Here is a 24,356-nt window from a genome sequence, read left to right on the forward strand (position 1 = left end):
GTTAGTCTTGGACTTCTCCAGCCACCAGCCCTCGGCTCTTTTGGGCCCGCCGGGCACAGCCTCTCACCGCAGCATGGGGAACGGCAGCTGGGACGGGGCCCTGAGCAGTAAGATGATTTCTGTGAGCGTCGCTCCATCCCTGCCTGGCAGCCTCCGCAGCGGCTAGACCGGCCCCTCTGGTCACCCAGCACTTGCCAGGTCGGGCCGCTCCCCAGAGACGTGTGTGCACATGTTCCTGATTCTCCTGGCCCCCGGGCCGGGAGCTGCTTCCTGTAATGAAGAATCCTGGACTTGTAGGAGCATCCTCTTTTGGTCGGCTTATCTCCCTGTGGAGTAGATTCCCTGATTTAAATCTCCCTTCTTTCTGAGATACCTAACCTGTTTTGTTTTCCTGGTTGGGGATGATATTCTAATGGACACACAAAAAGCAAGACACAGCGGCTGATGAAACAGCAAAAGTCCCAGAGTGGTGGGAGGACATTAAAGTATGTGCATAAGCCCTTGGCAAGGGCTGTGCAAGGAAGAGCCAAGGGGCAGGTGCAGCCCCCCCGACCCGCAGCATCCTCGGACCAGACACCAGGGGGCAGGAGAGGGGTCCCAACGCTACGTGATTGGAAACGCACTGCCCTCTGATCTACGTTTTCCAAAGCTATCAGTATAGATTTCATAGAAACAACTCTCTTTTCACACTCGTATTTCATCAGTTTAAATGCTAATTAAGCGAAATGACCACCAGAACAAGAACCTTGAGATAAGCAGCTTCAGAAAACCAGACTGACCCTTGCCAAGTGTTCAGCTCAACTCGAGGAGACAGCTGGGCCTGCGGACCCAAGGCCGCCCGGTTGGCGTAAACGTTCAACGCACTAAGGGCATCAGGAAGAACACTCTGCAGAGGGAATGGAGAACTGCCTGCCCAGCGCTGGAGAGGAGAGCTTTTGCCGCATCCGTGTTGCAATAACGAGCAGCCTTCCTGGTGGGATGGTGGAGCCTCAGGTTGGCATTGGTGAGCGGGGATGGTTTGGATCAGAGACCCACGCGTCAGGTGGTGACGGGCTAGACGCCCATGACCGTGCCTTCCACGCGGTGTCCGTGATGCAGCGTGAACCGCCCTCTAGTGAAGAACGGGCTCAAGCAGGGGCTGTGTGGTCTCTCTGTGCGGGACGGGGACCTAGACCTGCTCTCGTTTTCTCTCATCCCATCCAGAAGATGGAACAGCGCCTCTGGAATACACCCAGATGAGTTAGGCCTTTCTACACGTGTTTTGTCACGTTGTTTATAATGTCACATTACAAACTTTGAATAAAAAGTGAATTTTTTTTAGGACAAATTTCACAGCCCTTCACACACCGTCATGCACACAATAGACATTCGATAAATGTGTTCATGAACTTAACGACAACAGCAACGGAAAAACAGATCAAAAGGGACAGGACACAGTCCCACTCACAGGCTGACACTCTCCCCGGCATTGTCCCTCCCCTGCAGAAATCCACGGGTGGAGCCGGGTGCGGAGACAGGAACTCGGCACAGAGGACTGGGGCCTGGGGGTTGATGGGGTCCTTCTCTAACCTCGGCCTCGGGAAGGTAGCCGGGCGTGGCTCCACCTGCTTCACCATAAAATGGAGCAACTGGAAATCCGGCGATTTAGGTCTGAAAAGTCCTCACCAGGATGTGACAAAGGAGGCAGCTGTCACCCTCAAGGTGTCTCCTACCGTGATTGGCTGGGGACAGTGTTTGTTTAAGGAGAGCCCCTTAACTTCTGACTTCCCTGGAGTCTCGTGGGATGCAAGACAGGAAAAGAATAATTAGAAACTTCTTCCAGCCCCCTTTGCTTTCTTCCGTTCACGAAGTATTCAGTAGGCAAAACGGGCACCCATGGGGGTTTGGGATACGAAGAAATCGGAACCGAGGTGGGTGTAGGTGTCTTTTCCTGCTCAGCAAAGCTTTCCTGGGCACACGGCCTGCGGGAGAGCATTTGTTCCCAGCTCACTCTGCGCAGCACAGCTTAAAGACACAGGGAGTGTAAAATGAGATTTTCCAACAAGGGCAAGTAAAGGTGGAAATCGGAAATGAAGAACTAGAGCCATCTGGGAAAAGGGGAAACAACTGCGCTGCTAGGTAGGCACCCACTTGCATCTGGTGAGGGCCTGATTTCTTCTCTTTTAGACGGTTCCTTCCAGGAAGCGCTGTTCCTACACGAAGGCTCTGCTGTTCCTACACGTGGGCGTGTAGCGCTGTTCCTACACGTGGGCGTGCACACCTGGCCGTCAGAGCCAGGTGACTGTGCTGCATGCAGCCTGGGCCGTGGTTCACACGTTCCGGCTGAGACGCTTTCACGGTGTGCGCGCGGTGACCCCGCACGGCATCCCGGGCCGCTCCGAGGCGCACGGGCTCCCACCCCCTGGCGCGGCTCTGAGCGACGCTGCCGGCTAGGCAGGGCCTGTGGACACCTGTACCTGCACGAATCAGTATCCTCTCTGCCAGCTGGTCTACACAACCAAAGCCGAGTGCTCAGAGTATCACAAAGCTAAAAGTGACTTCAACGACCCTCCAGCCCAGCCAGCCCTTTTATAAGGAGGGGTAACTTTGGTCTGCAGAAGGTACTTAACCTTCTACCTTTGCTTGCACCATCTATAAGAGATAGAATCCAATGTCCTGGATGGGTTTGAGATGTTGCTTGAAAATAGGACTGACAGGCCTTGGACCGCGTCTTACATCTCTAACACAGAGGGCTGCATCCTCTACACGGACACCAACAGGGGCGCTTTGCCCATCTCTGCTTACCACACACTGCCCTTCTACATCTCTCTGCCCCTCCTGTCCTTCCTGCCTGCCTTGCTCTCTCTCGCTCTCTCTCTGCAGGTGGGGATATGGGATTGGACTGGAAACATAACGCAGCGTAGACTGGAAGCTCTAAGCACAGGCTGCTGTTACTGTCCCACGTTCCATGTGCTGTCTTAGTTGTGCGGGCACAGTTGAGACTCCCTGAGTATTTCTTGCTCTCCAGAGACAGATGTTCCTAGGGAAACGCCAGATTCAGTGAAGAGCAGCAGTTCTGTCAAAGGTGGCAGTGTGGAGTGAAAAGAACTGGATATTCATGTTCAAGTTTCTGCTCGGCCCTGAGTCCTGGTCTCAGAACAGGAGCTGAATTCTCCTTCCTGGGACAGGACAAACTGAGAAACAATTATGCTTTACTTAGCTCTCCACGGAGCCTGTTGGCCTCCAGTACAGCGAGGCCTCTCTGACTTAACTATTCAACAAGTAAGGAGCCCTGAGAAAGGGTTTTCACAGCCGACAGGGTTTTAGGGCTACACCAACTTCCACAAGGGGAATACAATTTTTCAGCATCAGTTTTAAATGCTGTACTTCTTCTTGTTTGATTTTTTAATTGTTTTAAAAGAGTGTCCATCAGAGAGCAGTAGATGGTTGAAATTGGATTAAAAATAAAAAAGCATTTTTCTTTCTGTCCTAAAAATAATAATTTTAGACATAGTCATTTATGGAAATAACTTGCAGACTTAGGATCACTCTTACCTGCTAAATAAAAATATTTTGAAGATTTAAATTCAGAGCTATTTGCAAATACCTCACAGCTTTCATACCATTGATTATGTGCATTCATCGCAGAAAGCTGTGCTTTTACATATAAATCTTAAGAATCTTTTACCATAAAGATATGTGATAATATGCCAGACTCGGTTCTTTCACATTCATTTTTCTTTTCCTAGAGAGGAAAGGCTCAGTTCTTATAATTCACATCAGTTTAATTTATAAGCTGGTTCATTTGTAAGTGGGGTCATCTGTCAGGAGAGGGTTGAATTTAGAAGCTCTCTCTGCAGATAAGTTTCTCCTCAAAATGCAGGAGGACTGAGATGGCATTGCCTGAGCTGGTCTTCGTTCGCTGGAGGTTTTGTAGTGGTTGTTTGCTGTCAGGTATTTTCTCTCTTTGGTCTTTTAACACAACTTTCTGCCCATCTCCCTGCTTAAAAAGTGGCAACCATAAGGTCGGCTCGGTGGCCTTATTCCTCATCCTGTGCTCAGTGACTTGCATTGATCCTAGTGACCTTTGGATCCAACTGTCTTTTGACCACCTTGGGAGTGACACAGGGCATATTTTCCCCATGGCTCTCTGATTTTGACAGCAAGGCTTGCCTTGGCCAGGGACGAGGTCCCGCTCCCAAAGTCTGTAGCAAACCGGATGCAATAGTGAGCTTAGCCGCTAAGCTGGGGACACCAGGCGTCCGGGAAGAGCCACAACTCCAAGAAACACATATTTTGATTCTTATGTTTACAATGAATCATCTGATAAAGACAAAGAATTGTCTTTTCTCTATGTTTTTTTTTTTCTGTAAAACTTTACATAAAGCTCTCAAACGGAAAAGGTGATTTCATTTTCTCACACCCTCCCTCTCCTTTCCTTCTCCATCTCCATCATCTTTAGGATAAAAACTTCTCTGTGATGTTGCAGATCTTTTAGGAAACTAGCAGAGACCCTCAGGAATCTCGGGCCACACAGGCAGGTGGCTTGCCACTCTCCTCACTTGCGCCTGGGGTTTTCTCTTCCAGAGAGTTCTCAGGTGTGTAACTATACCAAGGGGGTGCCAAGTTCTTCTGGAGATGAGAATTTGACAGAGATTCAATTTGATGTAGACTTTGAATTTGTATCCTCACGTATAGACCACCTCCTGAGGCATACGCCTGGCCCCGTAAGTTTACTGAGCATATTCACGGATGCAGCAGTAGAAGAGCACTGTCAAGGAGTCTGGAGATCATCTAGTTTAGTTTGAGAAACTGGGACCCAGAGAGCTTAAGTGACTTGTACCGGGTCTCACAGCGAGGAAGTGAGATAAGCAAAGCCGGAGCCTCCCTCTGCAGCGTGTGGTGTCTCACGTCTAAAGAAGCTCGTCCACGGATAATTCACGTGGGGGAGGTGGATAAAGGTCGCCTCCCCCAGGCTTTTCTGCTCTGCTTCTGTGCTAACACCCATTCTCTCTTTCTTCCATTTTGCTTACTAGCAGGGGAGACTCCCACCCCATGGACCTCTTTGACTCTTTTCTCAAACTTCTTGGACCGAAGCTGTTCTCGTGTGGAACCAGGGTTGGGCCAGGAATTCATCAATCAGTGGGGGCCACTGGCTACCAGCAAACACTCCATCTCTCTTTTCCTGTAATGTGCCTCCCCCTCCCTCCAATTAGTAAAGTACCCAGCCCAGGCTTATGTGCTCCTTGCTATAAAAAGTTATAAGGACCTTGTAGAGATTCCCCAGACCAACCAGATCACATTAGAGGATGGCCCAGTACATACAGCAAGTCACAGCAAGGCTCTGCTGAGACTGAGACAAAACGAGCACATTACAGAACGTTAGCTGTTTAACAACATCTATTTAGTTACAGGATTGACAAATTACCAGGAAACCATGTAGAAAATGTTACCTATCCATCCTCCCCCACCCATGTAGTCACCTGTCTACCCACTGGTCTGTCTAATCTGCTTCTAGAAAAGATTTCAGCAGCAGGCCCTAAGGAAACGTCGGGGCGGATCTGTTATCAGTGGAATCGTCTTACTGATGAGATGATCAAACAAGACGGCAAAACCCCAAAATATTAATCTGACTGTAATATTCATTTTCTAAAACTTAGTACTACACAAACCATACATTATTAAATACTGACAACATTTTCCCATATGACCTTCTTATTAAAAATATTAAGGTAATCGTTATCATTTCCTTTCATCTCTCTCCTTTTGTGTCCTAATAGCAAAAAGAAATGGTGGCGATTACCCTAATATTCAAATATGTATTATAGATATAAATTTACACATAAAATGTATATAATATATGTAATAGTTAATATACATAACAACATTAGAGAGGGCTATAGGTCTTTTTTTCAAATTTTTGGAAATTATCGTACAAGCCAGAAAGCCTCAGTGGATTCTGTTCTCATATTGAGCAAGTGTAAAACCACAAGGATTGCTTTTCCTACTCGGAGGGCAGCCTGAGGGCAAAAAAGTCTTTCTGTAAATTACCCATGATAAGTGATGGCGAAGAAGAAAAGAGGCGTCATTCACAAATACAGGCGTCAAGCGGCCGAGAGGAACACGGAGCGCCGTGACCTGCGTCAGAGGGTCCTGGAACGGTCCTCGGGTTGTGAGCAGAGGAGCCGACCACCTTTCCCCGAGTGCGGAAAGTGAATCGCAAGCCCTTACCTTGGAGGGCCTGCAGGCTGTGAGTCTGTACGACGATGCAGAGCTGGAGCACCAGCTGCGGAGCGCTCTCCAGGAAGGTGGCAAGCAGGTGCAACATGCTCACGTCTGCGCACTCGTAGACCATCTTCCAGTAAAACCTCCACCGGTCGTTCTCTCCGCTCTGCCGACTTCGAATACCTAAGTATATCGTGTGGAAATACCTAGAAAGGAAACACAGAGAAAAAGAAAGACAGGAGTGATAACGAATCCTTCAAACACCAGGGCTGTTTTTTCTCTTCTGCAAACCTCCACAGATGTGCAATTACATCCAGGAAGCATCTACCTTAGTGGCCTATCACTTAAGGCCCCACGTTGGCCCTTATGCTTAAAGGTTCACTTTGAGGAGTCACTGCAGTTTCCGTCTTCATTAAAGCATTCCATTGCATTGCAATATGAAGAGGGAGGTGAGACACGGGTGTAGAAGGGATTTGCCACTTTGATAATCTACAGACACCCTTCCTGGTCAGTTCCACCATGTCCTCAGTGGTCCTCAGCAGATGGATGTCTCCAAGGGCATGTGATGCAAGTCAAGTTCTAGGACGTGCGTGTCTGTAAACCCTCCTGATGCCTTTTTAAAAAACTTTTGCTACTGAAAACTGCAAAGCTATACAAAAGAAGAAAAAAACAGCGTACTGAATCCATAATAAAATTACCCCACTGCTTGAAGAACATTTCCTGATAATAATCACCAATGCGGTAACCTTAAGTATTGCATATTAATTTTCCAAATGTGTTTGGAAAAGTATGAGAATGAAAACAAGCTTGGCAAATCCCGAAAGCCAGCGCCGTTTCCCGTTGGGTGCGAAAGATGCTGTCTCTGAATGGTCATCACATTTTATTCTGACAAACTTGTATTTGTTCTTTAATACCATGAAAAAGAAGTCAAATTATCCTATGGAGAGAAAAGACAAGAGGGTATAGATACTACAGAGAAAGTAAAGTGACATAGTGCTCTGGCTTTCTTGTCCTTTGGGTCATGATGTGCTCACTCCTTCTGAACAGTGATGAAGTTCTCAAAATCGGGTCCTTGAGTAACAGGCCAGTGCTGTTAGGGAGAGAGTTTCTGAAACTGGTCCTCCTGCATCACCTTTGCTTCTGGTTCATCCCCTGAGGGTCACACTGAACAAATCCAATTCAACTTTTCTACACAACCTTTCTAATACTGGAAGACACCTCAGAGTCCCCAGAGATTTCCACTTTCCTCCCCTCCCTTCCGGAAGTCCTAGTGTCCCCAGCCACGTGTCCCATGACACCCCAAGTCCCCTGACACCCTGGTCACTCTCTGAACATGCTTCAATTTCTCCTTCACAGCGCTTGGAACTTTAATTACTTCTAAATGTAATATGTATATACACAATGGAATATTACTCAGTTGTTAAAAAGAACGAAATAATGCCACTTGCAGCAACATTGATGGACCTGGAGATTATCATACTAAGCAAGGAAACTCAGACAGTGAAAGACAAATATCATATGATACTGAAACGGAGCAAGACCCTATTGTTCTTCCCCCATGCCCCGCCCCCCCCCCATGTCCTCCACCTGCCTTTTGTCTGTGGAAGAAAATTAGCCAAAGAATAAGTTTAATCAGAGAAGTGAGAAAACGCAGAAACAAAGGAAAACAGTCCTAGGAGACCAAATAATAATAGTTTAGTCCTTAAGCATAGTCAAGGACGTGTAGTTCCTCCTTATGGGCTGTAGATAACATTCTGAGCCGTATCCTGGGAGCTGTCTTGTAGATACTGAATCCCCCTCCAGGTGGAAGAAGGTAACTACATGATGACCAGGCTGTAGCCATGACATAAGCTGCCACAATTCCAAGAACTGGCCTCAAAGAAATGGAAACAAACCGACCCTGGAACTGAAGATTACCTGTACCTAAAACAATCGAGATGACGCTGGTCAGACCACCGATGACCAAGGTCAAGAGGCCGGTCAGAGCTGGCTGTGCTGTTTCCGCGTGTAGCCCCCTCCCTCTGTCTATAAAAGCTCTTGCTTCTTGAGTGTCAGGGGGGGAGTCGGCCTTCGGACAGGCATCTGCCCTTCCCCCTGGTTGCCGGCCTCCAAAATAAAGCAACCTTTCCCTTCCTACCAACACTTGTCTCGCGAGAATTGACTTTTGAGTGGCGTAACAGTATCACATATGCGGAATCTTAAAAAATTGACACAAATGAACTTATTTACAAAACAGAAACAGACTCACAGACATAGAGGACGAACTTATGTTACTACGGGGGAATGGGGGGGGAGGGATAGACTGGGAGCTTGGGATTGACATGTACACACGGCTATATTTAAAAGAGATAACCAGCAAGGACCCGCTGTACAGCACAGGGAAATCTGCTCAATGCTCTGTAATAACCTAAATGGGAAAAGAATTTGAAAAAGAATAGATACATGTGTACATATAACTGAATCACTTGGCTGTACACCTGAAACTAACACAACATTGTTAATCAACTAGACTCCAATATAAAATAAAAATTAAAAAAATAAATAAAAATTAAAAAAATAATATGGATTTATGTTATATTTTCCCTCCCTGTGAATCCAAAGCTTTCCTCTGCTATAAGTGTCTTGATCAAGTTGACTGTAGGTCAACGTTCCTAAGCTGCTTTGCCACCGTTTTTACTGACTTATGTTAAATTGGTTTGTATATTTTCCTTTGTGTTCCATTTCATTCATTCCTTCCATGAATAACATTTGAAAATTTGATTCTGGAACAGAAATAAAAGGTCATTTTGTTTTCCCATCACAGTATTATGGCACAGGACAGTGGCAGGGGGGAAGGTAGGGGTTAACAGAGCCACGGGGGCTCGTTTAACACCTATACATCACTGAATACAAAGGTTGCCTTCTTGCTTGAAGAAAGTTGACCAGAAAGTCGAAGTCCTTATAATAATTTTATCTGACTACTTAAAAATTCCAAGGTTACCTCAAAACACACGCATTATATATATAATATATATTTATACAAGCATTATATATATGGGTAACATGAATGTGCAAAAGATTTCAGAATTTTAAAAATTCAGAACGTGCAAAAATTTCCAAGAAAGCCCAAGGGAACTGCATATGTAAAGGCACAAAGATGGGGAAAATGCCCTGCATTCTGATAAGAAGTGTACTTGCACATGTAGCACTCTTGGCCTGAAATGCATTTTGCACATTCACGTTACCTTTTCTTAGAATGACCTTGTCTCTTTTCTCCACTAGGGAAACTTACAGTTGTGGTTTAAAACTCTGCTAATGTATGTCACCTCAGAAGACCTTCCTTGATGACCCCAACCCAGAATCCTTCCCTGCACCCGACTTGTGCATGCCGCTAACACGGGAGCTACCTCACTGGGTGGGTTTATCTGTTTCTGTGTTGGCTTCTGTTCCAGACCTCCAAGGCTGGAGGGCGCTCACTCATTACTGAAGCTCACCATTGAGCACTATTTTCTGTTCACGCTGGGATTCACCGAAGTGTGTTAAATTGAACTGGGGGGAAAGTCTCCAATTCTATTTCTTTATAATTAGTTATTTTCATGAGACGGACCAAGAGCCTACATCATATCAGTTTTTGCTTTCAGCTGGAAGCACACAAGGGTTTATGCTCTTTAACGGACATTAGCACTATTAGGAGTATTACACAATATCAGGAGAGTTTTCTACTTTGCCTAAATCAGCAGTGATGGACTTCACGAGTCTTATGCCCACAGCTCAGTCAGCTTGGGCTTTTCTCAAGTTTGTGCTCTGAAAAACGATGACAATAAAGAGGCTTTGAGATCACAACTGGTTCTCTTCCATCTTGTCAATATGTAAACGGTTTACCACATTTTGTCACATTATTATTTTTTTTCACCATCTTTTTTTTTTTTAATTTTTTTTAATTTTTGACTTCATTTCTGGGTGCGGGCTTTCTCTAGCTGTGGTGAGCGAGCGCTACTCTTTGTTGCGGTGCGCAGGCTTCTCATTGTGGTGGCCTATCTTGTTGCGGAGCACGGGCTCTAGGCGCGTGGGCTTCAGTAGTTGTGGCTCGCGGGCTCAGTAGTTGTGGCTCGCGGGCTCAGTCGCACCGCGGCATGTGGGATCTTCCCAGACAAAGGATCGAACCCGTGTCCCCTGCATTGGCAGGTGGACTCCTAACCACTGCGTCACCAGGGAAGTCCCTCACCATCTTCTTTATCAGCTGCTGGAAGGGAAGGTTGGAAGAGAAGAGGCCCAGTGAGTGTGAGTAGAAACGTGAGCCGTGAGTCACAACTGTTCCCACCAGTTCCTCATACCACACGGTAAGAAAACGTTGCCCCACGCGAATGGGGGATGAAAACACAAATTTGTACTTCGGCATCACGTTCCTTCCCCTCTGCCACGGCCGTCTCCCGTGTGGGCTGTGCGGACACCAGCCCTCCAGTTGTAGAGCGAGTCCCTGAGAGAGGTCTTCAGGGCTTCAGCTCTTGTTCCACGTTTGACCTGTATCATGCAATTCCATGTCGTGCTTCCCCGGAGCGTACAGACAGAGGTTTGACTCCAGGGAGATCTGGTTTCATAATAATTTACTTCTCAGGGCAGGGAATTTTGTCCACGCTGACAGACAGCCCCAAACACCCCTCTACTAACTGGTAATAGCAGCTGTTCTAGAGACAGAACAGCATTGCAGAAAGCAAAGGAAGACTGGTCATATTTGTCATTCAGTTCTAACACATGGGGACAGATGAGGGATTATTCAAAGAAGCTAGACTATTATGTCTTTTAATCTAGTAAACTGCATAGGGTATTGAGAAGTAAATATAAAAGAATAAGCTCATGAGTTCTTTCCCACAGAAATTTAGAATGACATGAAGAAAGACTTGTGTTCCAGTGAAAAGGCATTGTGTTCCAGAAACAAGAGCAAAACTGTCAAGTTAACTCTTCTGTGCAGGTGTTTTGGTTTGTTTGTGTTTTTAATAGCTACCAGGACAAGAGCCTTGGAGTTACTTCTTGTGTTAAGCACCCTTAGGTGAGTTTCAAAAAGGGAAGAGGTTTTAAAACAAATATTCTGTAAGAAGTTACATTCCCTTTGGTGAGAACTAATGACGTGGTAGACGTGAGGCCTCAGGTCTGAAACTGAACCCCAGGAGACAGAGGCCCCCAACGAGGGACAGCTGTGTAAGATGTCCCTGAATCAAAATCAGGACCGAAGAAACTTGGGAGGCGCTGAATTGCACCCTTGGTGGTAGACAGCTATGACGGCAACGTGATCCTGTGCTGTCTGCCTCCCATGAAGGGCCCTCATCATGGCTGCCTCTGCACCTTCACTCAGTGGATCTGACAAGATGCTTCCACCGTGCTCCATCCAACCCACCAGTGGAGTCTGGGAACTTACAATGCTGGTCAGAGATGCCGAGGGGACGCCTTGATATGTGACTCCACAAGTTACCTTTTTTAAAAAAATAAATTTATTTATTTATTTATTTTTGGCCGCGTTGGGTCTTCGTTGCTGCGCGCGGGCTTTCTCTAGTTGAGGCGAGCGGGGGCTGCTCTTCATTGCGTTGCACGGGCTTCTCATTGCAGTGGCTTCTCTTGTTGCGGAGCAAGGGCTCTAGGCGTGCGGGCTCATAGTTGTGGCTCGTGGGCTCAGTAGCTGTGGCTCGCGGGCTCTAGAGCGCAGGCTCAGTAGTTGTGGCGCACGGGCTTAGTTGCTCTGCTGCATGTGGGATCTTCCCGGGCCAGGGCTCGAACCCGTGTCCCCTGCATTGGCAGGTGGATTCTTAACCACTGCACCACAAGGGAAGCCCACAAGTTAGCTTTTGGATGGTTCTTGGCAGCCATCTACTGGGTAGACAGAGTCGAGAAGTTCATGGTTGTGAGCTGCCCTCCTAGTCTAATCCAGATCCTTCACATTGCATTACAACATGTGTCTACTCTGGGGGAGGGGAGGATGGCTGATGGCCTTTCCCTGGAAAGCGACCCTTGGCATACTTGAAGACAAAGGCCAAGCAGTCCTGTCGGCTTGGCATCTGTGTTATTATGATTTAACGGGGAGGTATTTTCTCCCCTCTGATTCTTATGGCCACTTAGCTTCTGATCCAAGTTTCCTTATCTGAAGGTGGAGAGAACCGTACCTCCTTCACGGCTGTGTGAGCGCTAAACAAGAAGACGTGTCTCGTGCACGTGCTGGGTTCACGATGTGCAGGGATATGTCACCGCACACCAAGGTTATCGGTGTTCTGGGCTCATCTGTAAGGCCACCTCTCTGACCCTAAAAATTCAGGTGGTTTTATGCCTTCAGTTCTTCTTGTTTCCTTTAGGCATTTTATTCTGGGGAGCGTTTCCATCACGTTGGATTTGGCCTTTGCCTGTTCTTCCCGAGGGCAGATGCACAAGGTCACCACTCTGCTGGGAAACAAGGTAGTTTCTACCCTTCCTGAGTGTCAAAGGAATCCAGCGCGGGGTCCAGGTGGGGCTTGGAGGGGTCACTCTGGTTCTTTTCCTTAGGATTCTGCTTTGCTGTATTAATAAAAAGACAAATAACACCCAACAGGCATAGGTGACCAAGGAAGTTGATGTCAGGGAAAAGACATGTATATAGGGAGGATTTAGAAAAAGCCTTATTTATGGTTAAAATTTTAGCATAATTACCAATGAATTTCCTTCATTTAAGAAGGAAAAAAGTTTCAAGTCTTCGTCATCGAGGATGGAGTATGCTGTAAGCACGAGAGGGTAGTGGCTTAAACACAGAGCTCTCATTCCTGCTAACAGGAGATGTTCCCGATAAACCCCACTCTGAAATGTCAGTGTGTCCAACTCCTCCTCTGAGGTGAACACGTTCAGAAGATGTTTACCATCTTTACTATATGATGGATTCATTTTCTGATAGGGTCATTCTCATTTATCGTCTTGTGGAGCATGCTAATGGAAGATAGGGTTTTCCTTACATCACAAAATGACACCAGGAATTCTGCACCAACCTTATCAACATAATCTCATTCCTAAGAATATCTTAATTTTGTAATTTCCTCAGCATTACTGAAGATGTAGACACACAAACACATCTACATAACTCCCTACCATAGCTCCCACACAGAGTCCCACACGTAACCCACGACCTCCACATACCTACACAAAATCTAGTCCACTGATTTTCTGAAGATGTAAATTGCATTTAAGTTCTCAGCTCCTTTTCATCAATATTTTCCAGGTGCAAAGAGCAACCGGGACTGAATTCACAGCCCCTCACATGACCAACTTCAGACCTAAACATAATACGGCAAAAGTGATAAGCTTGGGAGGAAGATTCCAAACATTCAGCATGTCAAGCATTATATATCTAGTATGTATTTAATCTACGATTTAATGTGATTGAGATAATCTTTACATTACTTGTGGGAAAATGAGATGTATAAACAAGTTTCAGATAGTCCATATTTATGAGGAATACCTCAGTCCTTAAATAATATTTGATCAAATGTTAACTACTGAGATAGCTGAATCAGAAATCATTAACAGCTATGAGGAAGTTATGCATATATATTCTAATATTGCATTTTCTTTCTCTATCTTACAGCACATTAAACAGGTTAGCCGTTAACAGCTGTTATTTTTACTCTCTGAAAAATGCAGAGTAAAATCTGAACAGAAGAGCTTTAAAGAAACAACATAAGTAAACACTGATTCCAGCAACTGGTATTTTCTTCTGTGGCCTGGCTACAAGCAAAGCTTTAACTATTATACATGTATATACATTCACTACATACATATCATACTACACACACCTATGTCTGTCTATCGATCATCTCTCTCTCTCTCATCAATAGTAGGCACTGACAAGGAATGAAATTGTATGGTTTGTCATCTTAAATATTCTGTATTGAATATTTTAAACAACAGCCATGACCACAAAACCTTCTTTTTTTGACACCAGAACATCAAGTTTCCGTTGTCTCCATTATGCCAATAACAGTAAAAATGACAATATTCTGTCCTATGTTTCTACAGTGGAAAATTTCCTAGTGACTATTGTTCTAAAATGAGATTCTATTTCCCATCAATCATTCCAAGGGGGGAAAAATGTGCATTAGGAGGGAACGAACACTTTGCTTGACCTTACGGTTGACCCAAGCGTTAGGGGTCACAGCCCTAAGAGGTCAGTCTGAGCCACGCTGACCCGAGGGGACAGCGCTGCAGAGCCATCCCCTCACAGCGTCCTGAGGATCACCTCTCACCCAGAGCCCCTAAGCGCTCCAGTGCGCGTGTGCGTGTCGTGCCTCTCCTGTGCTTTTCATGGATATTTGCGATAAGGAAAGAGAGACGGAGAATATCCTTGGGGTCTCCCAGAAATCCTCCAATGGGACAAGAACCTCAACACCTTTTCCTCACTCACGATGCTTTTATTTTTCTCCCCAAAGCAACACTGCCTCTTAGACTAACGAGGCTTTGGCTTTCTCTGCATGTATCTGACCTGTGTGCTGTATTTCCCTCACCTCTCTCTCTCTCGCTCAGATAATTAGAATTAATTTGGGTTCTCAGAGGAGAATGGTACTCTAGTGCTATTAAGATATTAAGAGCGTCTATCATGGTATAGAGCATTCTCATACAGTATGAGCTTACACAACGTGAGAGCATACTCGGTTGGTATCTTGTGTTTGATAAAAAGGCCCTTTTATTGATTTTATTTTTCGTCTTCTCTGAAAATAAAATTTACCTATGGGATATGGTTATTTTTGTTTTGTTTCATTTTCATGCATATCTCTCATAATGATACTTATTACATAAACAAGTTCTCATGTAATCCTCAAACCTAGAGTGGGAAATAAAAGAACTTTTTTCTCCACCAAATAATTTTCCTTGTAATGGGCATTGTGACCAGGGCCTCTGGGGCTACTTAGTAAGTTCAGCTAAAACAGATGAGAAAGTTATTGAACTTGAAACGAAGATTCTTTTTTTTTTTTTGTGGTACGCGGCCCTCCCTCTGCTGTGGCCTCTCCCGTTGCGGAGCACAGGCTCCGGACGCGCAGGCCCAGCGGCCATGGCTCACGGGCCCAGCCGCTCCGCGGCACGTGGGATCCTCCCGGACCGGGGCGCGAACCTGGTTCCCCTGCATCGGCAGGCGGACGCGCAACCACTGCGCCACCACGGAAGCCCAAAACGAAGATTCTTTATTCACTCTGAACACCTCATGGCAACTGGTACCCAGCCTTCAGAGAGGATAAGAGGAGCATTTCTCCCCCAATTATTTTTTTCCTTAGAGTCCCAATATACTAATATTTCATAGTAAAATCAATGTAGTAATATTTTAATAGTAAACAATGTGTTAAAATGGAGAAGGGTGGCTTGGAGCTAATATAGCAGTGACTACTATTTGACATAATACTGACATGGTATAACTTAAGACTTCAAAAGATTAAAAGAACACTAGTTAAAGCAGAAACTAACACACCATTGTAAAGCAATTATACTCCAATAAAGATGTTTAAAAAAAAAAGGACACTAGTAGAAATTATTAACTATGTTTAAAAAAACAGATTAATAGAATATTTGTTATTACTCAGGAAATAGTGATTGTGACAGAATCAGAACTTCTATCCTCAGCCCTGTTGAATTGACTGATTTTATGACAAATGAGGAAAGTTCCGTTGTGTGCACGTGTATAATGTTCTATTCTTTTTAAAAGACAAGATATTGCCTCGCAGCTTTTTCATCCTTCACTTGAGCAGACTTATGGCCATTTATACTTTTAAAAGTTGGCCGAAAAATCCACAGGCCTGGGGCATCTGACCCATCACATCCATTGGGCGACCAAGTTGGTAGGAAAGAGAGAAGGAGAGGCAGGTCAGGGTACCACGTTACAGCCCAGGGTGGGCTGGGGTCCTGCCTGAAAGGCCCACGAGCAGATGTACATCACAGGGATCGATTTCACCAGCACCACTGGACTCTTAGAGTGGTTCAGGTCCAAACACAACGATTTTGCACTCTCCTTCAGACACTTTATTACTGTTCATATTGTCGTCTTATTAGAATTTTATTGTCTATTTATTTATTCATCCATTCCAGGGGAAGAAGAGATTCAAGTTGTGTCTCTCCAGAATCTTGGCCGAATTAGACAACATAAAACATAGCGCTGTGAAAAGGTGGGGAACAGAAAGACGGTAGGTCTGCACTCATTGGGTCTAAACGACGTCATTCTGGTGTGTAGGAGAGCTTCGTCGTGAGTGGCAGACGCCCGTCCCTTCGCCCGGCAGCCTCACTGTCCACGGAGGCATCAACTGTGTCTCGTGTAGCCAGAGGCTGAGAGCAGAACACCCAATGTTCGCTTGCTCCAAGCTTACACTGGCTGGTTTGACCCTGAGCACCTAATTTCTAAGAGCAGAGAGTTGAAAGGCTCCTCGGGCCAGAGTTTTGTAGGTTGTGCTATCAGCTCAGGAGGAGGAAAGCAGAGGAACTTCCCGTGCTGACAGCTAGCACTTGTTCTAAGCTTGGAATGTTCCCTCCTGGGGAGGGCTTACATGGAATACAGTCCAGAGTGGCTCATGGAGATGAGTTACGATGGGGAGAAGACCTTTCTCCATCATCATAGACACAGTTATTTCCTTATCCTATTTGCTCAGCAATCTGTGTTCTCAACTGTGTTTAATAACCCAGAGAAAATTGTCATACCACAATTGGCTGCAAAAATTTAGTGAATGGGATGTGAAAAAACAAAGTGCTAAACATGGCAGGGGGCTGGTCCTCCATGTCTAACAACACGTAGGGTCCCTTTTGGGAAGACCCCAGTCAAAACGTCCATGACCACGTACCAAGCTAATAACTATGGAGATGGTGCCCTAGGAATTGTACCCCCATACAAAAAGTTCCGTGTTTCCAAAAGGAAAGTCCCCTTCATCTAAAACAATGAACTCCTTTACTCATTCATTCACTCAAGTATTTATTGAGCATTTATTTGGAGACAGCACTCCTCTGGGCTCTGGAATAGAGCAGGGAATGAAACATGTACAGACTTACATCGTAGTGGGGGAATGACAGACAATAAGCAAGATAAACAAGTAGAAGGTAAAATATAAAAACTCATGCTAAGTGCCAAGGAAAATATAAGCCAGGAAAGGAGATGAGGAATGCCAGGGTGCTGGTCAGTTAAGTGATACAGCCAGGGAAATTCCCTGGAGAGATGAGATCTGGGTCAAAATCCAAAGGAAGGAGAGGAAATAAGCCATCTCCACTTAAAACCTGAGGAAGAACATTCCAGGCAGGAAGGACAGGAGGTCCAAGGGGCCGAGGTGGGCATGTGCTGAGTTCATCCCAGGAGCACCAGGTAGGCGGGTGTGAGCGGGGGAGGGGGAGGGGTAAAAGGGAAAATGGGAGGGTCTGGTCACAGAGGGCCTGGTGGGCTCTGTGCGGACTGCATCAGTGAGAAAGGAAGCGATTTGCAGGTTTGAGCAGGTGAGGGACACAACCTGGCCACGAGGCTCCGCTGACAGCTGTGCTGAGCATAGAATGAAGGGAAGCAGAGTAGAATCAGCACGGTTATTGCAATAACCTTGCAAGTGATATTGTTTGGATCTGGATAGTAGCGGTGGAGAATGAGGCAGATTCTGGGTATTTATTTGGCGGCTAAGGCCAACGGAACTTGCTGCCAGATCAGATGTGGGTGTGAGAGAAAGAGGAAGCCATCTTGCTTCCAAGCTGTTTGCCCTGAGCTCCTGCGGAGATGGAGCTGCCATTTACTGCAATGAGCAGATTACTGGACGATGATGGACGTCACACGTGGTAATTCTGAAATGTGTTTAAATATCCAAGTGGAGATCTTGGGTAGGCCACGGGATCAGAGTCTCAAATTCAGGCCCACTTAACGATGATTTGGGAGGCATTTTAGAATTTAAAGCCACAAGATGGGCTCACCCTTACTTACACTGAGACTGTGCCAGCCTTACTAAGCATGGCGCACCTCCTCCCTAGGCTTGGGTTTGATGCCCACTGAGAAGGCTTTACTTAAAAGGCACCACACCTGAGTACATCAGGCAACCCTGGGACAGGGCAGCCAGCTTCTCCCGGGGAGGGTGAGTGCTCAGGGGGTCTTTCCCTTCCCAGAGCCTACCTAAGGGGGCGCCGGGGTTATTTCAAACTCCTAGGAGAAAGTTGAACGGGAGGGGCTTGGAATTAATGTGATAAGGTTTCCGTGATGTCTAATCCTAGATGCAATTTTGGTTGCCTTTTCTCAGTGGATATGCTGACCAAAATGACACAGATCTCTTTAGAAAGTCCATCTTTATAGAGTAGCCAGAAATGGCTGGGCCGCCCCTTAACTGAGCTAGGAGGATTGGAAACACAGAGAATCTGGGGAAGCTTCATGGCGAGCTGAATCCCTGTCCACGGCCCCTCATCACCCGCGCTCTGGTACGGGACGAGGGTTTTCTCTTGACCCCTATGCAGGCAGCTTGGAAGGGCTGAGGAGTGAATGCCCTGGGTCAGTCCTCTGCCAATGACCAGAGGTATGGTTGGAAAGATACCCCAGCTGCCTCAGGTGCCGTAATTCTGAAGTGAGTCCCTGGGGGGCTTGAGTCCCCGAGGCCCACAGTGCGACCCACTCATTGACACCCACCCTTCTGACTGTCCTCCCTTCCCGGTCTCACTTCCCCACCCCCACCAGTGCTTCCTAGAATTGCCTTCAAATCAGCCACTTACACTCAAATCCTCCTCTCGGTCACATCTCAGGCTCATAGCAGCACCCTCAACGAGGCACTCTCTTCCCTCTGGACGTAAATCCTCCAAAATACCACTCACAGGGCATCAGTGCCACTGGCCCCCAGATGGGCCCCAACTTCCTCTGCTGGGCTCTCCACACTTTCTCTCATCAAGTCCGACGTTACAGGTTACCTTCTCACGTGGAAATGCACACGCGACCCGTGCAGACTGCTTCCCCCTCCCCGCCTGCCCTTTTTCCTTCTTCCTTTGGTGTCTGTTCACATCTGTCCTCCTGCACCAAGTGTCCAGCCAAGTCCAAGTGCCACGTCTCCAGGCTTAGCTCAAGCTTTTCCTAACCTCTCTTCCTACCACAGTGATTCTTACCCCCTGAGATGCTACTGAACTCACTCAGCACCAAAAGTCTGGACACCCCATGATCCCTAATTCTTGAGTGAAAAATAGTTTTGTTTTGCATGCAAACTCTGATCAGTTGGAAATAAGTGAGTTGGGAAGCATTCTGAGCTGGCCTTTGAGCTCCTTGGTATCAGTAAGTGACATCTGCCATCGGATGCGTGATAGCCAATGCAATAGGTATTTGGTCGAGTTGCTTCACGTGCTATTTATTTTTGACTCTCACTAGATTACAAATCCCTGAAGGTGATTACTCTGCGATACGTATTTTCTCTCTCTTTGTTCCTTTCCAGCTCATCGGTCTAAATGTAAGTTCATTAATCTAAACTTAAAGCTGAATTATGAGGTTCAAACATGTATGTGTGTATATATATATACACACATATATATATATATAATATATACACACACACGGGGTGCATCAAGAACCAACATCATCACACACACATCACACAGGCTCAGCTGAAAACGCATCTCTGTGGGCTGGCAATTGACAGTTGTGTATGTAATAGCATACAAAGTATTTAAAACCTTTTCTGTTGTTATTCTCACCTTTGAGCATTCTGTCACACAGACCTTCCTCTTGTGTCATCATATCATATTTTATTATCAACTAGTGCCTGCCAGCCAATTTTCTTTAAAATCATAACACAAGTCAAGAGAGAATGGGAACGTACACGCATTCTTTCAGGATAGAATTTGAGCTCTTCTGGCAATTTATGAACTAAAGTCATGCCTTGTGCTTTGGACTCAATTCAACCACATTAGTGATCAATGAGATTTGATTTTGTGTATTACGTCATAGAGGAAAATCCGACTGATTTCACGCTTTATTTAGGGGACGGTTTTAGTTGAGGAAAAATAATAGTAGTAAAAATCTAACATGTTCTTACAGCCTTTGCCTGAACTTCTATTGTGGTTTATGGAAATGTGATTCAGGATGATATATTAAATATTAAAACCAATGTAAGGTTTAATTGAAACTTATAGGGTAGCTTTTCTTAATTTACTGTCTATCGCGTAATTTTTAGCACACTGCATAAAGAACAAAAGACTGCCTACCCTTCTGTCGTTTTACCATAGCCCAGAATTAAATTAAACTTGCTGACATTAAAAAAAGGAGGTGCCATGCCACCCTGACTTGAACTCCCAATATGGTTTTGAAGGGCAGCTGAGGGGTGTACATGGACCCCGTCTGAGGGAGGTTAAGACAGTATCTGAGCAGTTTCAAGGTTTGTTTTTGTTTTTCAGCTTTCGAGAATGAATGCACATAATCAGACAAAGGGAATTAACAATAACTTTCCACCTAAAACACAGAGGCACTGGGTAAAATGCTTTATATACATTTTCTTTTTCTTCTCAGACACTTAATGAAGGTGGTGCTATCTACTACCTCTGACCCGTGAGGAATCCTCACCATCAGAGGTCATTTAGGAAGGCTGCACAGCTAGTAAGCAGTTGAGCTGATCACAGATTCCATTTCTGTTGGTCCCCCAAATCCATATGCTATCTACACAGAACCAGACCCACTTCGGCATCTTAAGTTATAAAGCAGCCTCAGGTTTCCAGTCCAGGAAAATGTGTCAGCTACCTATGCCTAAATTGCCACTTGCTCACCTTATATCAAAATGTTATCTGGGGACTATTACTCAGCCATAAACAAGAACAAAATTCTGCCATTTGCAACAATGTGGATGGACCTAGAGAACAGTATGCTTAGTGAAGTAAGACAAAGAAAGACAAGTACTGTATGTGGAATCTAAAAAACAATACAAATGAATGTATATGTAAAACAGAAACAGACTCACAGATATAGAAAACAAACTAGTGGTCACCAAAGGGGAGAGGGGAGGGGTCAGGGACAAATTGGGAGTATGAGATTAACAGATACAAATTACTATATATAAAGTAGATAAGCAACAAGGCTTATCATACAGCACAGGGACTCATAGCCATTTTAAGTCTTACGAAAGTCTTGGTAGTAACTTTTAATGGAGTATGATCTGCAAAAATACTAAATCACTAAGCTGTACACCTGAAACCAATATAATATTGTAAATCAACTATACCTAGATAAAAAAATTTTTAAATGTTATTTGGGTCAGAACTAACCCGTTCCCTCAATATGGAGTTGGACCTGATACACCTGTGGTTCAGAGCAGGCCTTAAAGGTTGAGATTCTCTAGGGCAAAAGGCTGAGATTCCTATTCTGGGTCCTGACAGAACCGTCTGCTTGTCAACAGCGGCCTGAGATACTTCAATTTATTTATTATTTAACTTTTGTCACAAATAAGCATGAAAACGCTTAAAAGTGTCGCGGAGCGACTGTCTCGACCCCCACGGCTGCCATGTGACATGCCTCCCAGGCTCTGCATAATTTTACTTAAGCTGTGGGTGAGTTCATACAGGGGTGATGAGTGGAACCTTTGCTGGAGCTGCGGTCTTTCCTCCTAATCTTTGCCCCAGGACTTCTCATTCCTGGGGCCACCCTTGATCAGGGAGGATGAGAGGAGTCACTGGATCAGAACTCCCTCTCCCCTCACCCGGGGGTGTCTAGCCCATCCCCCACAGTGGAGACCAGCTCCACAGTGCGCCCTGGGCTGATGGTCCCTCCTTTCTTGTCTCCTACTCCCTGAAACCACCTCTCCAAATAAACCACACGCACACTGGCTCTTGTCTCAGGCTCTGCTTTCTGGCGGATCCAGGCTAAGATGTTGGCCAGAAGTGAATCTAGAGCTTTATTTTTCTCCCCAAGGATTGTGCGGGAGGAGGAACTAGGTAAGTGAAAGTTGCCCAGATTAAAGATGTGAATTTAAAAACAAAATTTGGGAGAGCAATTAGCATTTTACAAAACAGATCCTTTTTTATTTTTAAGAGGACATCTCTCTCAAATCCACACGATTTTCTATTTTCATGAATCCTAACAAAATTCTTACATTTTTAACTTATTGCTCAGTTAAGTTTGTCATACAGGGTATGCCAAGCCAGCCTATTTCTGTAATCAGTTTTTGTTTCTACCCGGCTCAAGCAGGAGACAAAACGGAAGACATGCTGTTCATAGGAAAAGGAAGACACTTTCTATTGAATATGGCAGCAGGGTAATCAAGAGTCACATGGTTGACTTTCTTATATGATAGGGAGGAAAATACCCTGCCTTTCCTGTCAAGAATAGGAAAACTACTTGTCCTATTCTCAGAATGACAACAGCATTCAGAGATGAGAAAAGCTAGCAAAGGGTCTTCTTTTAGAAAAATTCCCTCCAAGGTAGTTCAATGATGTTTTCAGATCATGTGAACTTTTCAGAGCTCCCCCCTTCATGTCTACCTAGTTACTGAAAAACCAATTATTTTACCATCAACCCCCACCTCCACGTACAAATTCTCTCTCCCATCCCCCTCCTTCCTCCCTCTCTCCCTTTCACTAACTTCTGTTCTCCATGTCATCATTTAACGTGATATGCTCTTCCTAGATGTTTTCACTCTTCCCCAGCATAAACCAGCAACAAGGAGTAAGATCGTTTCTCAACCTTCATTACACATTTAAGGACTGCAATTGCTAGTTGAGAAACATGGCCTTGATTCATAAAATATCATAAAGGAATATTAAATTACATGCAGGCCCACTTAAGGTGAAAGGGGAGCATGAGGAAAATACAAAAACTAGTGAAACAAAAAATGTGATTTGATTAATGGGGCATCTTAATTCCAGAGTTCCAGTTGGATTCCAGAAACCTCCATGGGGACATTTCTAGGAACTATAATTTCTTTTCTGTTGAAAGGAAAATCTTGACGGGAAGAGACACGAAGGCCCTTCTCAGGTCACATTGGTCTCCCATCTGCTATTTCCACTGAATTCCTGAATTTACTGATGGCAGTGGCATCCACTTTGGGGGAAGAGCTAGGCATGACGTAACTGAATCATACAAAAATGTTTTAGACCTAAATATAAAGCGTAATGGTTGGGCTTCCCTGGTGGCGCAGTGGTTGAGAGTCCGCCTGCCGATGCAGGGGACACGGGTTCGCGCCCCGGTCCGGGAAGATCCCACGTGCCGCGGAGCGGCTGGGCCTGTGAGCCGTGGCCGCTGAGCCTGCGCGTCCGGAGCCTGTGCCCCGCACCGGGAGAGGCCGCAACAGTGAGAGGCCCGCGTCCCGCAAAAAAAAAAAAAAAAAAGCGTAATGGTTAAAGTATGCATTCACAAAATATCAACATTTCCACTAAAACAGTAAAACAGACTTGCGAATTTAGGATTGTTTGCTTTATGGAGTTCAGCTATGAAATAATAGATATGTTCACTAGTTCATTTGTTTAACGATAGAACGAATGTTCACTCTGAACCTAATATACACACATCACTATGCTAGTCACTGAGAGATCCACAAATGACTAATAAACAGTCCTTGACCTCACGGTGTGTATAATCTAGTAGTAGAGAACTGCAATGTCGCCCCTTAAAATTATAAATCAAGTATTTAAATAGACTCTGGAATATCTTTCTCTCTCCCCCTCTGGTCCCCATTTCTTTCTTCACATAGAGGCAATCATGAAAATGTGTTTAATATGCATTCTTTTAATTGGCATTTGTTCTTTAAAAAAAACTTTTCACTTAGAAATAATTTTAGACTCACATAGAAGTTGAAAAAATAGTATAGAGTTCCCAAGTGACCTTCCCCAAGAATCCCCCAAAGATAACATCTTACATAATCATATTACAATTATCAATCAGAACATTGACACTGACATTGGAGCAATACTATTAACCAAGCTACACACCCTATTTTGGCTTTCATCAGGTTTTTTTTTTTTTTGCGGTACATGGGCCTCTCACTGTTGTGGCCTCTCCCGTTGCAGAGCACAGGCTCCGGACGCGCAGGCTCAGCGGCCATGGCTCACGGGCCCAGTCGCTCCGCGGCACATGGGATCTTCCCGGACCGGGGCACGAACCCGTGTCCCCTGCATCGGCAGGCGGACTCTCAACCACTGCGCCACCAGGGAAGCCCCAGTGCCATGTTTTTAAGACCCATAGGTATTGCTATGAGTATATCTAATTCATAAAGCTA

At 45.3% G+C, this 24,356-nt stretch overlaps 1 protein-coding gene across 1 annotated transcript in view; it reads right to left on the reverse strand.

Annotated features, from left to right (window-relative positions):
- Positions 1–24,356, reverse strand: part of XKR4 (XK related 4) — a 371,061-nt gene that overhangs the window by 133,085 nt on the left and 213,620 nt on the right. The window contains exon 2 of the mRNA XM_024127067.1: positions 6,211–6,410. Coding sequence (XP_023982835.1) covers positions 6,211–6,410 — 200 coding nt within the window. The remainder of the gene's footprint in view (positions 1–6,210; positions 6,411–24,356) is intronic.

This window comes from Physeter macrocephalus, chromosome 15 (assembly GCF_002837175.3).
Source record: "Physeter macrocephalus isolate SW-GA chromosome 15, ASM283717v5, whole genome shotgun sequence".
In the NCBI taxonomy this organism is placed as follows: Eukaryota; Metazoa; Chordata; class Mammalia; order Artiodactyla; family Physeteridae; genus Physeter; species Physeter macrocephalus.